The sequence below is a fragment of the Acanthochromis polyacanthus genome, chromosome 12 (assembly GCF_021347895.1).
Source record: "Acanthochromis polyacanthus isolate Apoly-LR-REF ecotype Palm Island chromosome 12, KAUST_Apoly_ChrSc, whole genome shotgun sequence".
In the NCBI taxonomy this organism is placed as follows: domain Eukaryota; kingdom Metazoa; phylum Chordata; class Actinopteri; family Pomacentridae; genus Acanthochromis; species Acanthochromis polyacanthus.
In genome coordinates this window covers 22370516-22394495 of record NC_067124.1, presented here as the reverse complement: position 1 = coordinate 22394495, position 23980 = coordinate 22370516, and the positions used below count along the sequence as shown (strand labels likewise).

The 23980-nt window shown below is 39.2% G+C and overlaps 3 protein-coding genes across 3 annotated transcripts; 1 reads left to right on the top strand and 2 right to left on the bottom strand.

Moving 5' to 3' along the window:
- The first annotated feature begins 7816 nt into the window (after window positions 1–7816).
- Window positions 7817–8841, top strand: si:ch211-231m23.4 (free fatty acid receptor 3). Its single transcript, XM_022205519.2, has one exon. It carries the CDS (start codon window positions 7818–7820, stop codon window positions 8727–8729), a length of 912 nt encoding a protein of 303 aa, XP_022061211.1. The 5' UTR covers window position 7817; the 3' UTR covers window positions 8730–8841.
- Window positions 8842–8995: 154 nt separating this feature from the next.
- lim2.5 (lens intrinsic membrane protein 2.5) lies at window positions 8996–12575 on the bottom strand. The gene is made up of 5 exons (XM_022205520.2): window positions 12358–12575; window positions 11136–11348; window positions 10009–10158; window positions 9662–9796; window positions 8996–9157 (listed from the first exon to the last, which is right to left on the bottom strand). Exons 2-5 carry the CDS (start codon window positions 11311–11313, stop codon window positions 9096–9098), a joined length of 525 nt encoding a protein of 174 aa, XP_022061212.1. The 5' UTR covers window positions 11314–11348; window positions 12358–12575; the 3' UTR covers window positions 8996–9095.
- Window positions 12576–15569: 2994 nt separating this feature from the next.
- vsig10l (V-set and immunoglobulin domain containing 10 like) lies at window positions 15570–22476 on the bottom strand. The gene is made up of 12 exons (XM_022205523.2): window positions 22413–22476; window positions 21816–22166; window positions 20603–20875; window positions 20224–20490; window positions 19602–19844; window positions 19179–19454; window positions 18115–18207; window positions 17505–17720; window positions 17258–17377; window positions 17110–17150; window positions 16871–16957; window positions 15570–16784 (listed from the first exon to the last, which is right to left on the bottom strand). Exons 1-12 carry the CDS (start codon window positions 22474–22476, stop codon window positions 16704–16706), a joined length of 2112 nt encoding a protein of 703 aa, XP_022061215.1. The 3' UTR covers window positions 15570–16703.
- Between the last annotated feature and the right edge of the window lie 1504 nt (window positions 22477–23980).

The following is a 23980-nucleotide window of genomic DNA, read 5'->3' as shown; positions in this document are numbered from 1 at the left end:
TATTGGTTTAATTTGTACAACATTAACTGACAAATCAACAAAACTGATATTTACAGTATACTTCTAAAGATCCCTTTATGTTCAGAACCTTGCACATTTGGACAAGACTTTATCTTCAATGCGTCTTAGCCTTGCCACTGTGCTTCAACTGTGTACTGTACCACAAATGATGAAGTGCTGAGCAAATCCTGATCTTAGATTAAAAAACAAGGCAGCCTCTCTTTCAAGCTTTCTCATCATTCAGGTTAGCTGCTTTAAACGAGCTCAGCAAGTTTCCTGTTTGAGGCTGAAAGGAACAGAAGGGCTGTAGAGGGGATTAAGTTGTGGTTAAAAGTGGGTTTGAGCACAGAAACAGATCAGTGCACATCACAGACACACTCAGACAGCAGCTCATCTGGTGAGGTAAGCCCTGTTGTCCAAATAATGGAGTTAGTTTTTGGTGAAATAACAGTCCGTGTTGGTATTAACTGAAAACTAAAAACCTTTTTTTGTGCTTTGGTTAACCTGGTTGTGCTTTTTGACACTTAAAAGTGTAAACAAAAAGAGACCTGTAGAGGACTGTAGCAGCAATAGGGTTGAGTAATTTAGGAAAAATAATTGCAATTTTTCTGATAAATATTTTTGATTTAAGTATAAATTAATTAACAAGTTCTTAAATTCAAGTGTCAATTCAACGTTCTCTGTGTAAAAGATTGAAATCACGATGAAGCCTTACAAAATAAGGATCCCATGATTTTGTGAAGCCATGGACATGACAGTTTAAACCCTTGAGTAGACATGTCGCATGATGATTTTATTATAAACTGATTAAACTTTCAGCCCTAAGTGACACAGAGACTTACTACTCATGCAGAAATGACACAGTGCAAAGTAATCATGATCTAACTGTGGAAACATTACATTACAGCTGCTGTGTTTCAGACGTTAAAAGGTCAAAATTGACTTTCTAAAAGGAGGAGCGAAGCTGATTTCTTCATGGGGGCTGCTGGTCTGCTGAGACTGCTCAACTTGTTCACTGGTAATATAAAGATTTATCAGTTTGTGTCAGTGGTTCTGTTGTTGCCATCTATTAAAAGAAGAAAAAAATGTCCGAACACACACACAATAAGCGATATCAACTGATTGAGTTTCACCTAGAAGGAGAGAAAAAGCAGCATCAAAGAAAAGAAACCAGTAATTACCTGCACTATTTGTAATGTTATTACTAGAATCTTACAGTCAAATACTACTAATTAATACATTTCACTGCAGAAAAACAAAATCATAATGTAACCATGAAAATGTAAACTTTGGTTCTAGTCATCAATGAAAAGAATTAGAAAGTATTTACAGCATTTCTGATATTGTAAAAAGTATTGTCATTTTGTGTGTCCCATATTATTATGACTACTTAAAATGTTTTATATCTGTAAGGAAATTGATGATGTCTAGTCCTTATGTGACAGTCCTCTGTCTTTAACATATTGCCACAATAATACATTAAGTTGGTGTCTGAGAACTCAACGGTTTATTTTGGTCATTTATTTTGGTAAATGCCTCTAAGTGGTAAACTTAGCTTTGTGGTTATTTGTTTTTTTATGGGGACTTCTCTCTGTGCATCAGACTTTCTCACACAAAAAAGTGGCCTCACATGTGTTGTCTTCTACTATTATTTTTTCTTTCTTCCTCTCACTCACACAGGCATCTCAGTTCTCCAGCAGGTGGGAAGCTGGACCATCAGTGTACCCAGAACAGTTACTGCAGTGGAAGGAAGCTGTGTTGTGGTGCCATGTCAGACAGAACCCCATAAGCGAGTCATTTGGTACCAGTACCATACCATCCATTATCCTGAAGTCTATAATGGACATCAGCCTCAAACCGTGGAATCCCAGTTCAGAGGACGCACCTCAGTACTGGGTGAAGCTTCAAAAGGAAACTGCTCTCTGATGATTGATGATGTGAGAAGAGCTGACAACAACCTAAAAGTTTATGTGTGGATCAACCCAGACTCTAAAACGAGTCAAAAATTCCATGAACAAATCGTAACAATATCTGTGGGTGAGTAAATATTCATAAATGTTAAATTTAGGACATGCAAGGTTGCGTTCATTCTGAGCCCCCTGGTGGTTTAATAGAATGTCCTGTGGCATCTAAGTATGACTGAAAAAATAAGGAGGCTGAATTACACAAAACCCTGAAAAATGCGAACATATTCACTGCAGTATATAACATGAAATAAAGAATGTCCTGATTAGCCGATTAATACAAATCACTAAGTTCCTGCTTTCATTTTCCTTCATTTTTCTTTGACAAACTGTTGTCATTTAATGGTCTGTACATTGTTAGTATATTAGGTCTGTATATTTTCCAAAGTACAACATGGACATGGTGAATAGTTTTCAAGCATGGAGCAAGAAAAGCAACTCCATTTTTGATGTGTAATTGCTCTCTGACCTTGGTAGTTGATTGAAAGTATGACCTATTTATAGTCACTGCACAGCCCTTTTTCTAAACTTGCACATGATGAGATAGTCATTATGTTGGCTAATCATAGCAGTTCTAAGTGACTGTACCTGAAAGCTACAAAGTTATCTTAAACAATGCTGAATTGATCTGCACCATAACCAAACTTGTCATTTTCACTGTTTTTCTTTCACCACTTTGCTTGGACTAGCAGAGAGAAAAACTCCCTTCATCTCTGTTCAGAGGCAAATAGTGGAGGGGGACGTTTTTCAGGCCAACTGCAGCATTGTCCACTCCTGCCCTCCCTCACCTCCATCCATCCATTGGAAGAAAAGTTTATTTCTGGAAAACTCCACTATCACTAGGAAAGTACAAGGCCAGTGGTTATACAGAGAAACAATGCAGGGACTGGCAACAAATGAAATCCATAACAGCAAATTGAGATGTTCTGCACAGTTCAGAACCTTCACCACAGAAAGCCAAGAAATAACACTCAACATTTTATGTAAGTCAAACAGTTTGTGTGCTGAAAATACAATAAAAAACAAACACACATAAACACATCCTGTATATTACTGGTAACTGTCTTATTGCAGTGATTTCTTATATTTACAGATAAACCTGTTGCTGTAAGTCTGAAACTGGAAAACAAAGCAGTGACGGAGGGTGGCAGCATCTTCATGGAATGTGATACCAAGAGTAACCCCCCACCTCACACATACTCATGGTTCAGAAGAAGGATGGACCAGACTGACAAAATCACCTCAAATCGGGGAAGAATGTCCTTCCACAACATTGCACGAGACACTTCTGTATCCTGCATGGCTCAGAATGGCATTGGAGTGGGACAGTCTGACTGGGTGGATGTGGATGTTCATTGTAAGAAACCTCATATTTTCTCCACTGTAACAGAACTTAAATATACCACCATAGAATTTAAACATAAGTAGGTTATGCTTGAAAAAAACAAAACAAGAAATTCTTGGTCTAAAATCAGTTTGTCACTGCTTTATGATGCCCAATAATTGCATAGCACATACTAACACATCCTAGCAAAACTAAGCAAAATTTACCATGTCGCTAGCTGTTTGACCATTTAATACCTAGACTGAATATGTAGTGCACGTCAGTAGTTCTTCCTAGTCAAAATTTTTTTTTTTGAGATTTCGTCATTGACATTCTTCCAATCCACAACTGTCATGATATCTGCGTCATTAGTTTCTCTTAGACAAATCATATCCTTTTTATCATTTGTTTGTATGGGGTTTCACGTTACAGATATCAAATATTTAGTTGCAGATATATACCGTGTGAACTACAGATATCTAGAGTTCCTGTCTGATGAGTCATGATTCCAGTTCAAGATACCTTCAATTTCCCTGAAGTCAAGATATCTGTATTATGCTCTTTTTTCCCCGTCCTCACCTCCACTTCTTCTGATCTCACTACAGATATCCGCAATGTCATTTCCCCGGTCAAAACTCTAACTTAAGATATCTGTAATTACATTTTTACAAGGTAGAATTCCAGTTCAAACGTACCGACAATGTCACTCTGACTCGTTTGAACTTTATATGATTTCTACAAAGGTCTTTATTTAAATTTCACTGTTTAATAGGTTTCAGAGGATAAGTCACATTTAATCTCACTCTTATGGCCTGCAATGTTTAGACTTGAGGCAACACTGGCAGTATAGAACGGTTTTGAGAAGAATTAAAGAACAAATATACAAACATCAGTCAAGAGTAGATTTCCTGCAAATCTCTTAAGATCAACCACAAGTTTGTAAGGCTGTCAGTTTCTGTTTTAGGATTACATTGCTCTACGAATGCACAAAGAACAACGAAATTTGATTGAAATAAATTTGAAATGGCTTGCACCACTAAAAACTCTTCCAGGAATGGTGATGCCATTTTAGAAAAGGAACTGATTGTTTAATGGGCAGTGTTTTTATACGCACTGATTACAATAGATAAGTTACCAGTGAGATACCCCTGTACCCTGGTTTGGTTAAACCTTACGTTATGTCACTTTCTGGCTGAAGCCATTCAGGTTTTCTCTGAACTCAGCTGATTTGCCTCACATGTTTCACTAATGTTTCACCAACTGTTCCCTAAAGTGTTACCCACCTGTCCTCCCCACAGCTCTCAGTCAGAAGAATTGTTTAAAGACCATTTTCTCATGCTGTCTTACTGCACTGTCAGGAAGCTAAATTTAGGTGTATTAAGTAAAAACAATTTGAGCAGTGCATCTCCGCATAAATATTAGATTTTTTTTCTTTTTTTGATGCTTAAATTTGCACTTGCATTGAGTTCACTGCTGTGTGTTTTGAAGTAGATGAAGCAACGACACACCAAGCAAATGATGCAGACCTAACCCTAAAGCTTTACTAAAATTAATAATAATAGGGTAGTAAACGGCACGCTGTTATCATTCAAGAAACTAAAATATGCCGACCTCACGTGTTGCCACTTAAAAGGCCCAGTCCAATAAACAAGAGTATATGAGTCCAAGAATCATCCAAGAATTGCGACATATTCCTGGAAGACCATGTGGCAGAACACTGAGGTAACAGCTCTCATTCTACTAGAAACTGTCTGGACAGATCTGATTTTGAAAGGAATAAAAACTGTGACAATAAGCAGCAGAAGAAAAATGGACAGAGAGCAATAACTTTGCATAATAAGTATTTAAAACGTGAGGAAACAAGGATGGTTGGCCTGTTTCATCAAATGCGTCATGTTATCTACTTAATCACATTGAGATAGTTTGATCACATGTAAAGTGTAAATATGTGTATTCTGTCTTTCTAGATGCTCCAGTAATCCTACCTGAATCCTCTTGCAGTCGGACGGAAAATGTTGTGAGATGCGTCTGCCAGGCTAAGGCATCCCCTAATGCATTTATCTACTGGACTACTGATGGAAATGACACTCTCTCATCATCATTTACCTCTGACTCCACAAATAAGACACATGTAGTCTCTGGGTATATGTGGGTCCCAGCTGAAGGCTTGAATAATGTATCATGCACAGCCAAGAACCTGCTGGGCAGTGATACCAAATGGCTGTCTATAGGCAGCTTGTCAGAAACATGTAAGTTAAACTCAAGGTGATCAACAGATTTGTGTATGGATCATCTTTACTAATAAAGCTTTTCTTTCTTTTACAGCCTCTATGCTCGCCTGGGTGTCACTCTTAGTTGTTCTGGGGGTTGTTTTGCTGATAGGATGTGCAGTTTTCACTTACAGGAAGTATTCCAGAAACAGGTTGGTAGACTGTGCTTGCTGTCATAGATTGTATTTGTGCTCTGATGCTCACTCTTTTCATTGTCATTTTAATAACCCACAGACCACCATCAGACTTTGTGTGCAACACTGTGTTTTCAAGATATGAAATTACACTTTTTGGAGAACAGTTCACACTTAATTCAAAACAGACTTTTACATTATCTTGTTTTTGGTTTAGGTCACAAGATTGTTTAGGTGATCCCCCTGAAGAAGAAGAAAGATACAACGCATTTCAAAGGTGAAAAAAAAAATGCAGAAATACAACTTCATTGGTTGTGTTAAAGTAACAGTGAGCATAATAGAATGAGTAACAAACTGAGGTGACTAGCCTATTTTATTATTGTCTCTTCTGTAAAACCCCTAACATACAAAATTATCTCTTGTTTAGATCACAAGTGGACGATACACAATCAGGCCAAAAGAGATCTGAGAGAGACTCAGAGGTGGACAGACTCTCCTGTGTTTATGACAATGATTGCGTGGAAGAAATGTGTAGATCACACTTGGCTGAACAGCACGGAAACAGTGCAACAGCTGTCCAGAGGGAAGGTGAACTAGACTCACTGGCAAAGGTGCAGTAAACTATGCAAAATAATGATTCTACCTTTCGTCAGACGCCACTCATGTACAGCATGAAACACATTTGGAGCTGCTCCAGCCTTGACACATAAAACCAAATTCCCTCAGTCAAAAATGATTATGTAATTTTTCTCATTTTATATCTTTATGTTTTGTCTCTCCACATTGAGCAGAATTTGCAAGTCCCATATATGAGTTTTTATTTTACATCACTGCTTTTATTGCTCAAACATTTGCAAATATTAAAACCATTCATTTTACTTCCCCCAGGGTGACCATTGTGACATGAGTATTTATCTAAACTCCTGATCAGAGGGCGTTTGCTGCTAACATCCCATAGTAAGTTCCATTTATTTGCACACTCTTAAAGACTGCAATAAATGAACTGATGCAATATTTATGCGATGCACAGTTTTCATTTGTACAGTTGTGTCACAGACCGCTATTTTTTTTTTTTAGAAATTTAGAGTACAGTAAAGACTTTTGTGAAAAAGAAAAAAAAAGGATCTTTTTCAACATTCAGAGTTCCACGTTTATTTCCTGTTGAAGTCGTAACTGATCATAATGGCAACAGAGTGACAGGAAGTAAATCAACACGTAGGCTGTTTCTCCAGAAACATGAACAGGTCTGTCAGCTGAAGGCGATATGTGAAGCTATTTTATTCTCTGCTGCTGAAACCACGCCACTCATGATGCCACAGCGGGTCTAAACTCAAAAAGAGAAGTCTGAAATGGAATGTCTGTGTGTAAAAATAATACATTTCAAATGATGGCTTGTGTTGGCATCGCAACACTAAATAAATGCAGGATGTATTTTGCATTTTAGTAAATATTAACCAACAGCTTGTTGCTCAGCAGAGGATGAGTAGAGCTGTGTGTCACAGGGCTTGCCTATGACTTGCTGTTTCCGGCTTGTAATCTTTTATATCACCTCAACCTTGACCTGACGAGCTATAAACTGTCTGTCTTTGGAGAAAGCCACAGAAGAGAATTTAAGTAGTTTCTTTATTCCTTGACATTTTGGATTTCTTCTACTGCTAGGTAAGTAAATAACTCATGTTTACCGTATCAAATCAAACATTGCCGATCCTTGTTGCTATTGAAATTCCACGCCTGATGTTTGGAATTTGAGCTTGAGAAGCGAGTGTGACTCGTTTGTGTTGGCACTGGTCAGCGACTGGAGCGGTTCATTTTACTAACTTTATCCATATTCATTTCAAACAGAGGTGGACTATTGATGATTAAAAAACCTGAGGTGCATTTGACCATATATATTTTAGATGTAGTTTAAAATGTGCGTGATGTGCTTTCATAAATACAAAAGATTTTATTTGTATTTCATCATATTGACACATTGCTTTTGTTTTGGCATCTACTGTGTTTTTGTTTTAACCTTGAATCTAATTTCCCATGCTTTATTATTGTTGTTGTAGCTGTTGTTGTTGTCATTATCACCTGTCTCAGTTACATACATTCTGGTTGTTGTTTTGTTTGGTTTAGAGCTATAATGGAGACAGTGGTGAAGACTGAGATCATTCTCTCAGTGTACATCATTACCTTCGTGATCGGCCTTCCCGCCAATCTCCTGGCTCTCTATGCCTTCAGTGTCAAGATCCACTCCAAGCCACTTCCAACAGACATCCTGCTGCTCAATCTGACCGTCTCTGACCTTGTCTTTTTGCTCATCCTTCCTCTTAAGATGCACGAGGCAGCGTCGGGCATGAAATGGACTCTGCCCAGCTTCCTGTGCTCCTTCACCGCCTTCACCTTTTTCACCACTATCTACTCCAGCTCCTTGCTACTCATGGCGGTCAGCGTGGTCCGCTACATAGGAGTAGCATACCCCATCACCTATCATCAGGTGCTCAAACCTGCGTACACGATTGCCGCCAGTGCTGTTATTTGGATCATTTCAGCAGCACACTGCAGCATCACTTTCATCACCCTGCATCACCCGTCCCTGGCCAACAAAAACTCCAGTGTGTGCTATGAAAAGTTTACAGAAAAGCAGTTGGATATCCTCCTCCCAGTACGTTTGGAGTTTTTCTTTGTGCTCTGCCTTATACCTCTTATAGTTTGTGTTTACTGCTACGTGAGCTGCATCTGGTTTCTATACACCCGACCCAGGATTTCCAACATGAAGAAGCAGAAAGCCATTGGCATGGCTTTGGGGACTCTGGCTGTGTTTCTCATTTGTGTTGTGCCGTACAATCTCACTCATGTAGTGGGTTATATCCAGCATAACAGCCCAGAGTGGAGGTATTACACATTGCTACTCAGCACCTGCAACAGCTGTTTTGATCCAATCATCTTCTACTTTTCCTCCTCTGTCTTCCACTGCAATAGCAAAAAGTCCATTTTTAAGAAGCGTGGGCTCGCTGCTATGGAATTGCAAAAGCAGGGCGCCAGCTCTGGCTAAGAGTAGAAGTACAATTTCAATGTTATGTGTACATAATGACCTCTAGCGCTACTTTTTAAATTGTACATTACAGACAAGATATTAGAATGTATAATGACATATTTAACAGTTCATTTATAGAGTAATGTCTGACACCCTCAAGCTAACTTCTATCATCTTTAATATATCTTGTTAACAGTTATGTAGTCCTGTTTAAAGGGACTGTGTCTTCCACGCTAGCATTCACCATTTTATAACAAAGACACAAGACATGTTTAGTACATATGCATATTTCCAAATTTTATTTCATTTTTTTCCTGTAAGCTCTCTATCTTTAAATGTGAATGGAGATCTTTTGCAGCCTTAGCCCATTATTTCCTGTTTACTTTAACGTGGGCCAGCCACTCTTCTGCACTCATGCATTCTGTAGGCACACATGTAGAAAATACCTGCAAAAAAAACAAAGCAAACAAAAAAACATGTCAGCTGTAATGAGACATGGCATTCATTACCACAAAGATTAGATCTACAACACACAGACATTTCAAGTATCAGATAATGACACCACATCAAAGGACTGTACAGAATATTTTTTTAAAATCGTTTTTCATATTCAAACTGATTTTTGTGTGTGTAATTTTAATAATGTGTGAATTTGAAATTGTAAAGCCGATATTTTTAGGAGAGCAAATCTTGAGACTGTACTAACTCATAACAGCTTCAAGGTTTTCCTGTGAATAAAATGGGAAAGTGAAAGTGTTGATGTGGCACAAGTTTATTTCTGAATTTATGATTTGTTTTTAAGGCGCTGGTATAAGTTTGGACTATTGACTATTTTACTGTCATTGTGAGAGCTGTGAAATGTTAGCATAATGATTCAAAAGGATTTTGTTTGGATTCAACAAGACACAGCAATGAAACATAACTTTAGTGAGATATTTGTACGAACAAACCTGCAAAGAAGGTCATGAGCAGTGCCACCCAGCCTAGTATGTAGGACCAAGAGAAACGCCAGTCACCAAAGCGCTTGCCCAGGAAATTCACTGTCACCCCGGTGTAAATGGCCATTGCAAGCAGAACGAAGAGAGCTGGTGTGGTGGGCAGAAAGTTACACAAAATAATATCAACATCCGTTACAGTAAAAATATTTTCAGTCGACGGTAGCTATGTCACTATGGTGGCCTTGGTGAACTTTTTCTGAACTTTGCATGCTATTTAAATCCATTAAATTATGAATCATCTGTGGCGAATGTGGAGTAGAAAAAAAAACACAACACTTGTTGGTGGATCCACAACTCACTTGAAACAAAGAACATAATCCCAGCTGCAAATGAGCGGTTGAACCTTTCAAAAGCAGAGAAATGTGCAAAGGAGAGGATTCCTGCAATGATGCCAGCGAAGCATGACATGGCGGAGAGGATCATGAAGGCGCGAGTGGCATTCCAGTAGGCTGACGAGGAGTAAAGCAAAGGAGAAGACAGGATGCTATGAAGGTACATGCAGAAAGATCAAGTGAATAGAAGATTCCCACCTTTAACTGGATTTATTTTCCAAAATGCATTCACTGTCAGTGGATTCACTAATGTATGCTATTTCAGCACAGTTGTGATATAGAGGCTCTTTGATTGCTTACGTGTAGTGTGATTTCTCAGAATTTGACAGCACTTTTGTTTATCTGCTGCCACAATCTCATTCCAGAGGATTATATTATGGGAGCACTTCCATACACACTGCACTGTTTTAATTCTCAGCCATGCAAATAATGCGGCTTCAGTGGGGGTTGGTCTGCTCATCTTGTTATTCAAGATTAAAATATATCAGAAACTTTACTTTAGACATCCATAAAACCTTTGGTTATCCCATGATTTTTCGTTGGATGCCAAAACAACATAGCCAGTTTTTACAGTTCTGCGTAAAACACCTCAACAGCTTTATCCCCATGAAATTTTATGCACAAATTCATGGTATTCTAGGCATAACTACACAAGTACAGCAATTAAAGTTTGTCTATTACTATAATTCTGCACAACTAATAACATTTCCATCAGCCCCAGCTGTGCTTTGCATTTAGTACTAAATCGCAAACCTCATCAGGTAAACATGGACCATTAAGAAACTGGCTGCAGTCTTGGCCTTGTACTTGTTTTATGAACTTGTTTTATGGCACTTATCCGGGCTGTTTTCTCCTGACTAGAACCTTGATTGTGTTCTATCTATTCTCAGACGGGTGTCACTTTGGATAAAAGCATCTGCTAAATGAAATTGTAGAATTTTAGTGACGTAGATACTTTATTCCACCATTGTTAGCATTCTAATCTGCCAGTATGTAAGAAATCCCTTCAATCAGATTATCAGATCTCCACTCTGGTGAGCTCAGGAAGCCCCAAGTGACATTTTCAGGCTCCGTGAAGATATATCACTACTTACCAATGCTGTCAGTCTGCATGTAGCACTTGCCAGACATGCAGTACCTCCACAATCCCTGATGGGCAAAGCTGCCCGACAGGCGATATTGCATCCAGTAGTCTGTGGCCGTGGATACCACCAGCAAGATGTTCCCCACAATGGCACAGAACAGGCCCCCTCCCATGAAGCTGTACATCATGAGTGACACTATGACAGTGGTTAAGGCTGTATACACTGCGCAAAAAGAAAAGAAGATGTGAGTCAGTACTGCTGTTCAGTCTAAAGTAATAGAAAAACCAGAAAGCAAACATATTTCTATTTGGCATCTTCTCAAACCATTACTCCACTTTGTGCCAGCAGAGAATCAGAATATATTCCACTGCATTCCCTCAAAGACAGAAATGATTACTTCTCATTGCCTATTTGGAGTGAACCAACAGTTTTATGATTATAAACTGAGCTATTATGACCCTATGAATAATTGGCCTACACTATTCTATTTATAACAACATTTGAAGTTCCGCTTTCAAAGGAAATACGGTCTGAAAATCAATGAGTTTGTTCAAGCTATCTGTATATGTACGCAAATCCACTGTTTTGACAGCACAGTTAGCCGAGACAACAGAGCACAGAGGCTGTCATGAGGACTGTTGGCCTGGACAAGCTAACCATACCAACCACAGTATGATCAGCTCATAGCAACATGTGCTCTCTCGCTCTGTCTCTGTTTGTACTCACTGCTAACACAAATACATTTCCTCTAATCTACCCACACACAAAATTCAAAACAGAAATAAAGAATACAAATGCCACAGCGAACACACACAATGCTGTGAAAGGCAGTGATGGCTGATACAAATGAAGCTCAGAAGTAAATATTGAACAAGGTGACAAACAGAATATTTCAATATCTGGTTCAGTTTTGTTCTCAACGATCAGAGGCAATATATAAACTCATTCCTACCCTTCAGTGTAGAATCTGAACAGCGTGTATTTTTTTCAGTAGTTATAAAATGAACCAGATAGAAAATGAATCTCAACTTTGTATCAGATATTAAGTAAAACTATCTCCAAGTAATTCAGAAAATAGAAAACTGGAAAAAAAGAAATCTAGCTTTTGACTGGAACATTATGAAAACCCTCTCAGCCCAAATGCAAGAAATGCACTTGTTGGTTAGCAGACAATGATGTGCACTTTTTGTTTTTATTATCCACGAACAAAAAAATCCCAACATCATCTTACCTGAATTCCTCAGGATAGATCAACCCTCTTAAGTATCAACCTTTCCTCAGGGAAAGAGTGAGAGAGAGTGCAAGCCAGGAGTGAGCAAAACGTCAAAGAGGAAGCCCTAGGCTGAATTCCAAAAGGTTATCCCCTCCACTTTTCTGTTGATGGAGGCAAAATCCTTTAAAACAGTCGTCACAGAACAAATACACTTGAGCTGGTGGGCAACAAGCCACGTGACCCGCTCACATTGAACCACAGGGGAGTGAGCATTTTGGGGGTCAGTGTGAGAGGGGAGGGGGGGTGATGGCGTTGGGGGAAAGGGGGAGGGTTCTGGGACACGAGGCTGCTGCTCCGCGGTCCATGTCTGTTGTTCTATTAGGCGTTCTGGAACTGTGGATGTGCAAAGGCTTGCAGTACTGCTGTGGTCAATGGAACATGCTGAAGCGCACACTTTCTTTCAGTGTAGCTGGGGTGTGGTCATGGAGGGACACACACACGCTTAGAATGGATACATGACCCAAACCGCTGCTCATAAGATGACACACTGCACGCAGATTGTGCTATATATGTGTCACTCTGAATGTGTAATGACATGGTGGAAACACTGCAAAAGGCTGACCACGCGACATAGAAATATCTTTCAGAATACAACACCTACAGTATTTAAATTATTAGCATTCACACAGCCACTTATTGAACATGCAGCACCAGACTTCAAGGCCATTTCATTAGCTACACCAGCAAAATCTAATGCAATCCAAAACAACAGCTCTGCTCTAAATTCTACTGTACAAAGGTGATAATGATCAGCTTTGAGGCCTGTTAATGCCATCATGTTTATTACTGAGGTTTGCAGTGGTGTTAAACTGGACTGTAACCGAATGTATGTCTCTGTTTTGCCCACCACAATATAATGTAGTTCCTAAAAACATTACCTCTAACTACATTAAGTGGAATTTACACCTGCCTGACACCGTCAACTAAAATTGTACATTATAATTTTTCTAAATGTCGAATATATATGTGGCAGATCTTGCAATTGCTGAGAAATTTGTGCAACTGGGAGTGTAATTCACATGCCTTGTAGACTTTCTCCAAACAGTCACAGCTGCTCCAACATTTGCCACATTAATTGGTTGTTAAATTATATTCGATGCAGCTAATTACATCTCAGATGATCCGTGTTAATATCCAGGGAACCTCAGGGACACGGGGGCAGGCCTGACATCACTTTTTAAAAATTCAGTTTTATTTATAGAGTTCAGATTCCCAGCGTATGTCAACTCACAGCACTTAGCTTATTGTCTTCCTTGTAGATTTTCTTAGTAACTGGATTAATTTGACAATTTAATAAACTTAAAGACACTTAGACTGACCTACATACAAATATTTCTCAATGGTATTAATGTTCCATATTTTGCACATCCTATGTAAACATTTGCATAAGTCACCCTAAGTGAACTCTTTATCTCTGCTTCCTCAAATGTGCAATCAACATGCTATTTACCACTGTTATGTCACAGCACTGTGTGTGTCTGTGTTGTCTAGTCTGTTTGTCGCCTCACATAAAACTTGTCTCCTCTATAATGAGCACTGATGCACAAACAAAACACAAAAGTTTTGAGTGTGCAATGGGGACCAGATATGACCCGGTGAACTCGCTTATCTCTAAACATCACACGCTTTTAAGGAAGAGCAGAAGAGATAGTGTGGTACATAAATTACAAACACAAGTTCCCTTTAAATCCCTTTCAAGTAACACCCTAAAATTACAAAATTCGCTACTTTTATTAACTTCTATCAGCAACCAGTATGAAGGGACAGCAGTATCACAAATTAAAGTAGTCATACTTCATTGTTGACACCATATAATCTATGGTTTACACACTCAGCTACATTTTCCTGTGAATGTTTTCAAGGTTGAGAGACATAATAGAATTTTGGCACCTGCTGGATCTACTTAAAAGAAAGTGACAGACTTGGATGTGGGTGCAAGTGTGTTTAACACGGATGATGGGTGCAATCATCCAAACAGATCAGAGACATGTTCATAGCCAAACCTGCAGGTGACCATTTGTCTTGAGGGAGAGGACGTGAAAGCAAACAAATTACATTTATTACAATCATTCTGTGTTTGAAAGGGAAAACATTACTTAAGCCTTACTCAAACTCTTATGAAATTTTCCAGAAAGTAAGTCACACTCTGCATTTATGAACCTCCCCAGCACATCTGAAATGAAGTGCGATGTGTTTTTCAACTGATCATAAATAAAAACAGAACCCTGCTGTACTGTAGCGCCTAAAAGTGATGCGCACAAACTTTTACCGGAAGAAAATAACTTAACAGTTTGCCGTTGTCTATAGGGTTAAACTATTATAAGAGCTGGAATCATTCATATGCTGGTATGTCTTGAGCATACCTCCATAGCACCATCTATGGCACAGTTTTAAAACTTCAGCTCACCACAACAGACACTATGACAAGATACGGAAGCTAACGCTGAGATGTATTAATGACAACTGTGGTCCACTTTAGGGTGATCCTGCTTTTGTGCAGTCTAGTTCCCCAACATGGTTTGCTGGGACACTTAATGGAATGGAGCCAATAATAATTCTACCTGAACTGTCCTAATTGCAACAATGTCTAGTCTGTGTCTGTAGCAGATTGCATCAAATAGCAAACATCAGTGTTGAGAGAAGTCCACAACTATATTCCCCCTTTGACTCACCACTTCCCCAGCACTGTACACCTCAAAGTAAAAGAGAGGAGGAGTTGAAAGGCAGTAGCATCTAATTATAAAAGAAAATCACAAGGAAAAAGCAATGGATCATCATATGCTGATCATATATTGTAGCAAAGGAGCTTCCAAAAAATGTCACTTTTTATCTCGAAAAATGTGGACAAACCATTCATGACATCACTCATAGGTTTGCTGAGGAGCAGCACTGGAACTCAGTGTAGCACAGATACACACAGAGACAAACAAGCACATTCTACACACCTACAAACTATTTAAAATCACCAATTACCTAAGCATATTTTGGACACATGCACAGAGAACATGCAAACTCCATATAGAAAGAATCCAGGTCCAGGCCAGGACACGAACTGGGGATTTTCAAGCTGCGAGGCGACAGTGCTGAACAGGTTTGGTTTTTTAAATGTTTCCAAGAATAATTATAAATAAAAAGATAAAAATTATATTAATCCTTGGCAAAAAAATATATAGAATCACCAGTCTTGGAGGATGCTCATTTAATTGTTTAATTTTGTAGAGAAAAAGCAGATCACAGACATGTCACAAAAGTCACTTAAAATGTCAATTTTCTGGCTTTAAACACTAAAAGAAATCAAGAAAAAAATGTGGTAGTCAATAATTGCTTTTTTAGATCAAGCAGAGAGAAAAAAATATGGAATCACTCAATTCTGAATGATTTTTTTTTTTGCCAGGGATTGCAGCAGCAAAGCCTGGAAGCTTTGGGTTCTTCATGTCATGAATCTTTCCATGAATTGTGGCAGAAATCCTGCTCGTTTCTCTTAAACAGCATGCGAACATCCTTCGGGCACTGAAGTATCAAAGACCAAACTAATTGGTAGTCACAGCATAAGGACAAAGAGTGAAATAAACCTCAAACTACACAACTGAATATGGCAACAGCATTCAGCAACGGCAGTAGCCTCCTTTAACAGGACGAGCACCTCACTATGTGCCAAACCTGACCAGTAACAGCTTGAGAAACATGACAGAGCTCAGGGTGTTCACCTCCAGTGCATTCATGAAGTGTGACAGAACAAGTCAGATCCACAGAAGACCCACGGGACACCCCCAAAGGTCCAGTGTCCATGTCCCAATGGGTCAGAGCTGTATAAGCGACATAAGCAGGGCTCACACAATATTAGGCAGCTGGTTTGAATGTTTTGTCTAATCAGCGTACACACGTACAGACAATAAAATGCAATGACTCCAGCCATTGCTGTCAGCAGCACATATCAAGAAAAGCCCATAAAATATCACAAAACAGACTCTTGGTAATAAAACTGTCAAGTAGCAGGACAATACACTAACTTGAATTTTTAATAATTTTCACTTAATTACAAAAAAGAGGGATTTCTGAGTATTCAGAGGCAGGGATTCCTCATTCTTCTCCATTCAAAAACCGTTGATGTTTTGAGTGATTTACTGTTCTGTAAGAAATGGCAGGCTATTGATTTGCTTTAAAAAAAATTCAGCAAATGTTTACACAGATCCTTATTCAAGTTAAATATATATATATATAAATACATACAATACCTTTCAGTTATTTAAAAACATACAAATAAGTCATGCTTTACAATATATACATCAAAGCAAATGTTAAGCTTAGACAGTTGTGGCAGCTCTGGTAGGCAGTGGAGGTGGAGGGACAAATGTAGGCAAAGCCACAGACCTTTCAGAAGGAGTCTGGAAGAAAACAAACAAGCCAGTTCATTTGTTGTGACGTGACAAAGGACTTCCACTCTGTATATTTATTTTCTATTATATACTACCTGCTGGAATCTGTTGTAGTCAGGGGGAGCCTTCACCCCTTCTGTCAGCCGGTTACGAGTAGTTATATCTAGCTGGGTTGTTTTTACCTGAGAGTCACAAGACATAAATCCATCTCATGTAAAGAATGGGACATATATTACACTCTGTAGGCTCCCGTCACCTGTAACCATTAGTTTATCTGAAGCTACAGAGATAAATTTCTGCACATTTACTATGTTGGCCAGTAATTGATTCAGACCTTCTCAGGGACTCTGGAAACAGGATATCTTGGCTGATGGCCTACAAGACACAGGGGAAAAAAAAGAAAGGTGAAAACTCTTACCACAGAAGGCAAATAGTCAGCGTGTTTGAAATGTGATTTTCTTTAAGTGCTTAGCTTCACGTACTTTTGCTCTTCTTCCAATAGACATAGAAGCAGATGAGGCCGACCAGGAGAAGCAGGAAGAGAAGGCTGCAGGGGATTCCGGCTGCGATGCCAGCAATGGCAGGACCACTTAGCCCTTTGACTAGTTTTAACAGAACAGACTGTAACCAGTAATTCTACTGCTGCCGCACAAACACAAACCTTGTGATTAAAAAAAAAAAAAAAAGAAAAAAAAAAGTGTTGCTTAAACACACACAAATGTTTCATACCTGGACCAATTCTTTGGACCTTAGACGGCTCTCCTGCAGTCAGATGAGCTTTGGGGATGACCCGAAACCGGTAGGTCAAGTCAGGATCGAGGTTTGAAATATCCACACTCCTATCAGAGCCTGGTAATTTCAGGATGGTGCGATATCCGTCTGAGCTGCCACCACTGCGGGTGGCTGTAGAATTTTGAGCTGGCCCTTTCATTTGGATGTCAAAGCCTTTGCAAAATCAAACAGAATTTTGTTTTGTCGCATCAGAGCAGTTCAATCACTAATCCAGATTGATCAATATCACATGCCTATTAGGAGAATATTGCTGTATTATGTACATAGAAACAAGAGACATGGAAACAGCTGACATTTGCTATTCACAGTAGTTTCGTCCCTAAAATATTTTTCCCATAACACAGCCCTGCTCAGCTCGTGGCGTCAGATGTTACATAATATTTACACCCTTATATTCTATCCTGAGTTTCTGTTTTCAACACTGTCAGCATTCTTCCTGAGGAGATCTGCTTATATGTGCAAAATAAAAACAAGACAGCTGGGTTTGTGTGTGTGTTTAAGACATATTCTTGGAGTTTTGCTCTCCTGGAGTTAATTACCACTTTACCTGTGACAACAGATGTATGTGGGACCTCCCAGTTCAACGTGACGGTGGTTCTATTTGGATTAGGGAACAAACTGAAATTTGAGATCGATGGTCCTGGAGAGAGAGGGATTGTGAGCCAAAGGGAGATCAAGAAAGGACAGGAGGGAGGCTGAGGGTGCACAAAGACTGGAGAGCTTTGTTTAAAGAGAAATAGCAATCTGAGGTATTACTTAGCTCTCTTCTGGAGGGCTCATTGTGTCTTTTGTTCCTAGTAATGCTAGTAGTACTTCAAATTGGAAGCTGAAAGCAATAGAAACCTGAAAGTATTAAAGGTGACAAATATTCACTGCACTGCATTGTATGGCATTGACGGAAAAAATAACTACTTTTTTTACTTGTGCCATACAAATTCTAAATACAGGTCTAATACGTCACTCAATTAGAGCTACAACTAATAAATTCATTTTACCATTATTTAGGGTACTAATTTTCCATTTAATCATCAATTGTAAGTTTGAAATGTCAGGTAAAAAGTGCCTTTATATGTTCAGTCAAAATCTCAAATATCTAAATTACAATCACATAATACAAAGAGAAGCAGAGAATCAAAATTTCTTCTAAAAATTGCTACGACCCCTCCCTTTCTGCTCATGCAGGTGAGCCGCTCCTGCAGGAGCTGGCAGAAAGGGAGGGTCGTTAGACTAATATGTGGCACCTGGTGGAGCTTTAGGAGGCTACAAAAGCCCCCCCACCCCCACCCCCAGGCTCCACAGCTTGGTTTGCCTTTTGTTCGGTTGGTGATTCCTTTTGCACGCAGCACCAACACATCCTCACTCACTCATGCACTCCACTCATTACTGATGTAAACATTTGTCACACCTCATTCCTTTTGTCTTTAACTATTTAAGGTATATTAAAATACTGTGTTTGTATTTGAAAACCTGACTGGTCTCCCTTCCTTTGTCACATTCGCTGAGCCGGTTTGTGATAAAATTCTCTAAAATGTAGCAGAGTAAAAAATGTATACAATACACAAACTCCAGTACCTCAGTGTATTTAGAATCAGGTTTATAGTAATGCTGTACCTTGTAGCAGAACTTCCCTCCTTTGGCTGCCTAGTGGGTTGCGGCACGTGCATGTGTAGTTTTGAAGGAGAGAATTGTTGAATTTGTAATCATGAATCTTAAGTTGTGTGGTGTCATTGCTGATCTGGTGCGTTGTCCCATTGGTAACAGCTTCGCTGCCTCTGTACCATGACACCACAGCCTGAGGTGAGGCCTCACTGACACAGCGGATCGTGACTTGTATTTTGTCATCACGGTCAACTGCTGTTACATGCGGAAGGAACTCCACTGGACTGCCTGGAGTACATAAGGTTCTTGTTCAGGGTTGGCTACTAAAGTCAATAAAGCACATAATATTGCTTACTCAATTCTTTGAATCAGATTTTTTTTGAACAATTGCTTAGATTATCATGTGGAAAAAAAACAAAAAACTTAAAAACTTACTTGCAGTAATATTGCACTGATTCTGTTCCAGTGGGTGGTACGCCATGCACTCAACAGTTTTTCCATTTAGGTTATCTGAGGCAGTGACATTCAGGCTGATGTGTCCTGCTCCAGTACTCATGCTGTTTAGTGCTGGGAAAGACAGCTGGGCCTGTGGGGTTCCCCCCATCCATCCACAGTGATACTGCAGGTCAGTGTTATTCACAGACTTCACAGAACACATCGGGTTGCCCACCGGCCTGTCTGTCTCAAAACAAAATTTATCTTGCATCATTAATGCGAATCAGACAACCTAAGCAGCAGCGTTTGAAAACACACACATACATATATATATATATATATATATATATACACACACACACATACATTTAGACAATCTCAATTGTTCTAAGGTCCTTATGGGTGCAAAAAGAACAACTTAAACAATTGTACATGACAAATAGGGTCTTAATGATATGTAAATCCCAAAGTGTTTTTGTCATTGCTGGTGTAACTACACCATAATACTCAAAACAAATTAAGAATAATTCAGGCAAATTTCCACAATACAGAGACATGAAAAACTATAAATCCAGTCACAAGCATACACACACCTAAGACAGTACTACTGCTTTTCACATACCATAAACAGTTAAAGTCAAGTTCTTTTGACGTCTTTCGTTAGTCTCCTCGTTGAGCAGACTGCATGTATAAACACCTCCTTGACTGGCCTGTATATCTGTTAGATTTAGGACTCCTTTGTTGGAATTAGAAAGGATCTGAACACCAAAGAGCCACTGAATAGTTGGCTGTGGGTATCCCTCAGCCTGGCAGGAGAGCCTCACAGAGTCTCCCACCACATAGAAAAGCTTAGCTGGCTGGGCATCAAGTGTGGGCTCATCTGGTCCATCTGTAACAGACCACAAAGTGCAGAGAGGAGAGACGTAAGTCGCTACAAGCAGAGGCCGACGTGTAAAAAGGCACTCATGGTAAAGAATTTCTATTAAATATGTTAATCTTACACCGCACAGTGACATTCTTAAGAGCAGTTGCACCGCTGAAGGGGTTTATCAGGTGCACTGAGTACTGTCCCGTGTCGCTTCGGTTTGGGCCGAGGATCACAAGGCTCCTTTGCTCAACCACATAATGCGAGTTGGTTTTTATCTCTCTGCCATTGAAGAACCACATCTGTTGCTCAACCACTCCTTCCAGCATGCTATATTGCAAGGTGAACCGGTCCGTTCCCTCTTTGGCAAAGTCTGGCTGTGTGCTCAGAGTCAGGTTCTGGAAGTTTTCTGTAAACAGAAACATGAAGGCATACCATAACAGGTTGATGTAGTCATCAAGTCTATTACACCCGTTTTAATTTCAAGTTCTCCACTGTAATCTTATATTATGATGTCAAGTCTAGGCTGGATGTAAAACATCAAAGGTAGTGTCTACAGATACGGACCCGGGCTACGGGTACGGCACTTTCCATTTGCCAGACAGATACGGACCCATACGCGAGTCTCGCGAGTCAAGAAGCTGCTAACCACTGCAAACTGTTGAAAGGTAAGCAAAGGTTAAGGTTAGGGTTAGTGTTAGGGTCAGGTTTAGGGTCCGTACCTGTAGTACCGCTGCTACGGGTCCGTACCTCCAGTGTCTACCGGGAGTCACGTGACCAGATCTCGCGTATCTGATGGGCAAATGGCAAGTGCCGTATCCGTAGTCCACAGGCTATGGGTACAGGTCCGTACCTCTAGCAACAACCAACATCAAATGATAAACTTTCTAGAGTGATTTCAGCAGTGCATTTTTGGATTCCTCGACCATATTCAATAGAAAAAAAAAGACCACCACGTATTAGCAGCCCTGGAGCTGGGATGGATTCCAAGTATTGGTCTATAGCAAAACCCAGCAAGGGAGATTGTATCTGGATCCTCTGGGGAAGCAGTTACTCTTTAAAACCATATAGCCTTAAAGTATATTTGATGCACTTTTAAATATTAGAAAGAGACACTAAATGAGGATTAAAGTAAACCATAAAATATAGTGCAGAATATGTGGTCTTGCTCTTGAGCTACAGAGTATTTTGAGGAAATCTGGTGGCTTTTCTAAACACATCCAGTGGCTTTGGAAGCCTTTTCTCCAAATCCGTGTGACTTAGTCATCAATGGCATCAGTGAATCAACATCGTAAATAAAGTTTTAGCAGCCCCACAAAAACAGCACCTCATCTCCATAGTATACTCACCAAATATTTTCAGAGTGAAAGTAGTCGAGACTTTTCCCAGTCCAGACTTTGTCATTTCAACGGTGTAGTTACTTGTATAGCCAAGTGGCACATTTACAAAGCTTAGGGATCCACTTCTCTCAATCTTGAGCACATCCTTGTGATTTTCAGCTATGTCTGGATCTTCAGTGGAGTCTAGAATCCATGTGCCAACAGGAAGATCTCCCATAAACCAGACAACTGCTGCGTCGGAGGCACCACTCAAGGACACAGACAGAGTCACATTGTTGCCAGCTATTTCATTCACCACAGTGGGACCAGCAAGAGTAATCACCAGTTGACTGCAGACACCTGTCGGGACAGAACCAAGTTCTTAGCTTAGAGGAAAAAAAATCATTAATTGTCTAAATGAAGCCAAATAGGGACAACTTAGCCTAGTTTGGCTATTGTATAAAATAATGACAAAAAAATACAATTACTGAGGTTGAACCTCTAACAGAGCACAGAAGAACAATGTCAGCCATTAACACAGACATCCCTTTTTGCTGCAGTTAGTATGCAATTCAAATAAGCGTCAAGTTTTCAAAAATAAAGCCAGGGTTTGGGTTTTATTCTCACCTTGAAGAGACAGGCTAAAGAAAACGGCCTGAAAAACTCTCCTCGGTTTCTCCTGCAACGTCATTTTAGCAGTTAGCTAATTTAAAAGTTTGAATTCCAACAGAAAACCAGGACCTTAAAAGTGTCCTTTTAGTCTCGGAGGGTCTCGTGTCTCCTTCTGTGAGCTCGACCTGCTACTGTCAGAGGCGCATGAGCGGCTCACCTGTGCCGAGTCAAAGCCTGACTGTTCACGTGAGGCCACGCCCATCTAATTACACCAAACAGTAGATATTTTCTTTCTGTTTTGATAGGAAGAAAAAGTGATGTCGTTTGCTGTTTCCTTTTCAGTATACAAGTACAAAGTGATTTATTTTTTCTTTTTTTAATGTAGGAAATTTTGATGTATCTTGGCCTCTGTGCTGCCCTTTCTTGCTGGCACTCTCATCAAAACAGTCAACAAACAGCAATATAAGACAGTGAATGACAGGCCCTGGTTGCAACTCAAATTTACACACATAACATGTAAAGTCAAAGTAAACCCTCTCGTACTGAATTATCAAATTTTAGGAAAAATGCTTGTTCAATCAATTACATACAGACCAATATAACTGACTTCTACAAATGAAACAGTAAATTATATATTACCAGGAAATGGTTTGGTCTTCTCTATTTGAATGAAAGTCTTATTACAGTTGCAGCAGCTTTAATATTGTGATATATTTTTAAAAATTTTCTCACAATGTCATTTTTTTATATCACGAATGAACGTGCCTGGGAAGAGGCTTTTAAAAAAAAAAACAATATTCAAAATGAACACAAACACAACCTGTGAAACAAAGCAGGCCAAAATAACATTGCACAAGTAGCTGCCTTTTGAATCTGATATAGGACTCTCTCAACATTTTGGCCCTCTGTTCTCATGAAACTTAAAATGTTGTTTGGAAATGTTTTAGAAAGGTCATTTTCAGTTTTGATTCTAACATTTTGTCAATCGCCTTCATATCAGACAAAGATTAAATATCTTTCACTATAACTACCACATTACAGTCCAACAGCAGGGCAAACCACATCTTCGAAAACCATCATAAAGTTCAGTCAACACCTCTGTACATCAGATTGTTTATTATAACCTTTATGAAAGCAGGGTGAAGTTCAGAGCTGTTCTATTAGACTGCATCCATTGGTACATTTAGTTAAGTGCTGCACTTAAGTACAACACTGAGGTACTTGTACCGTACTTTAAGTATTTCTATTTTGTTGCTTTATACATTATACTACTCCTTTAGATTTCAAAGAGTACAGCTAGCTTTGGTTATTTTACAGTTTACAAAATTGTCACATACAATAATTCTTTACGGTTAGTTGATTGACAGAAAATTGATTAGAAATTCATTTACGATTAAAATAATCATTTTTCATTTACAACATCAACATGTAATGGTCCCAACATAAATGCAAGATTTGCTGTTTCCTTTTGTAAATTTTAACAACTAAGAGGTTTTCTTGTCGAACATTGGTCACTATTTTCTGAAAATTTCAAGCAACTGGTTATATTAAAATATAACTGGCAGAAATGAGCATTGCTGCAG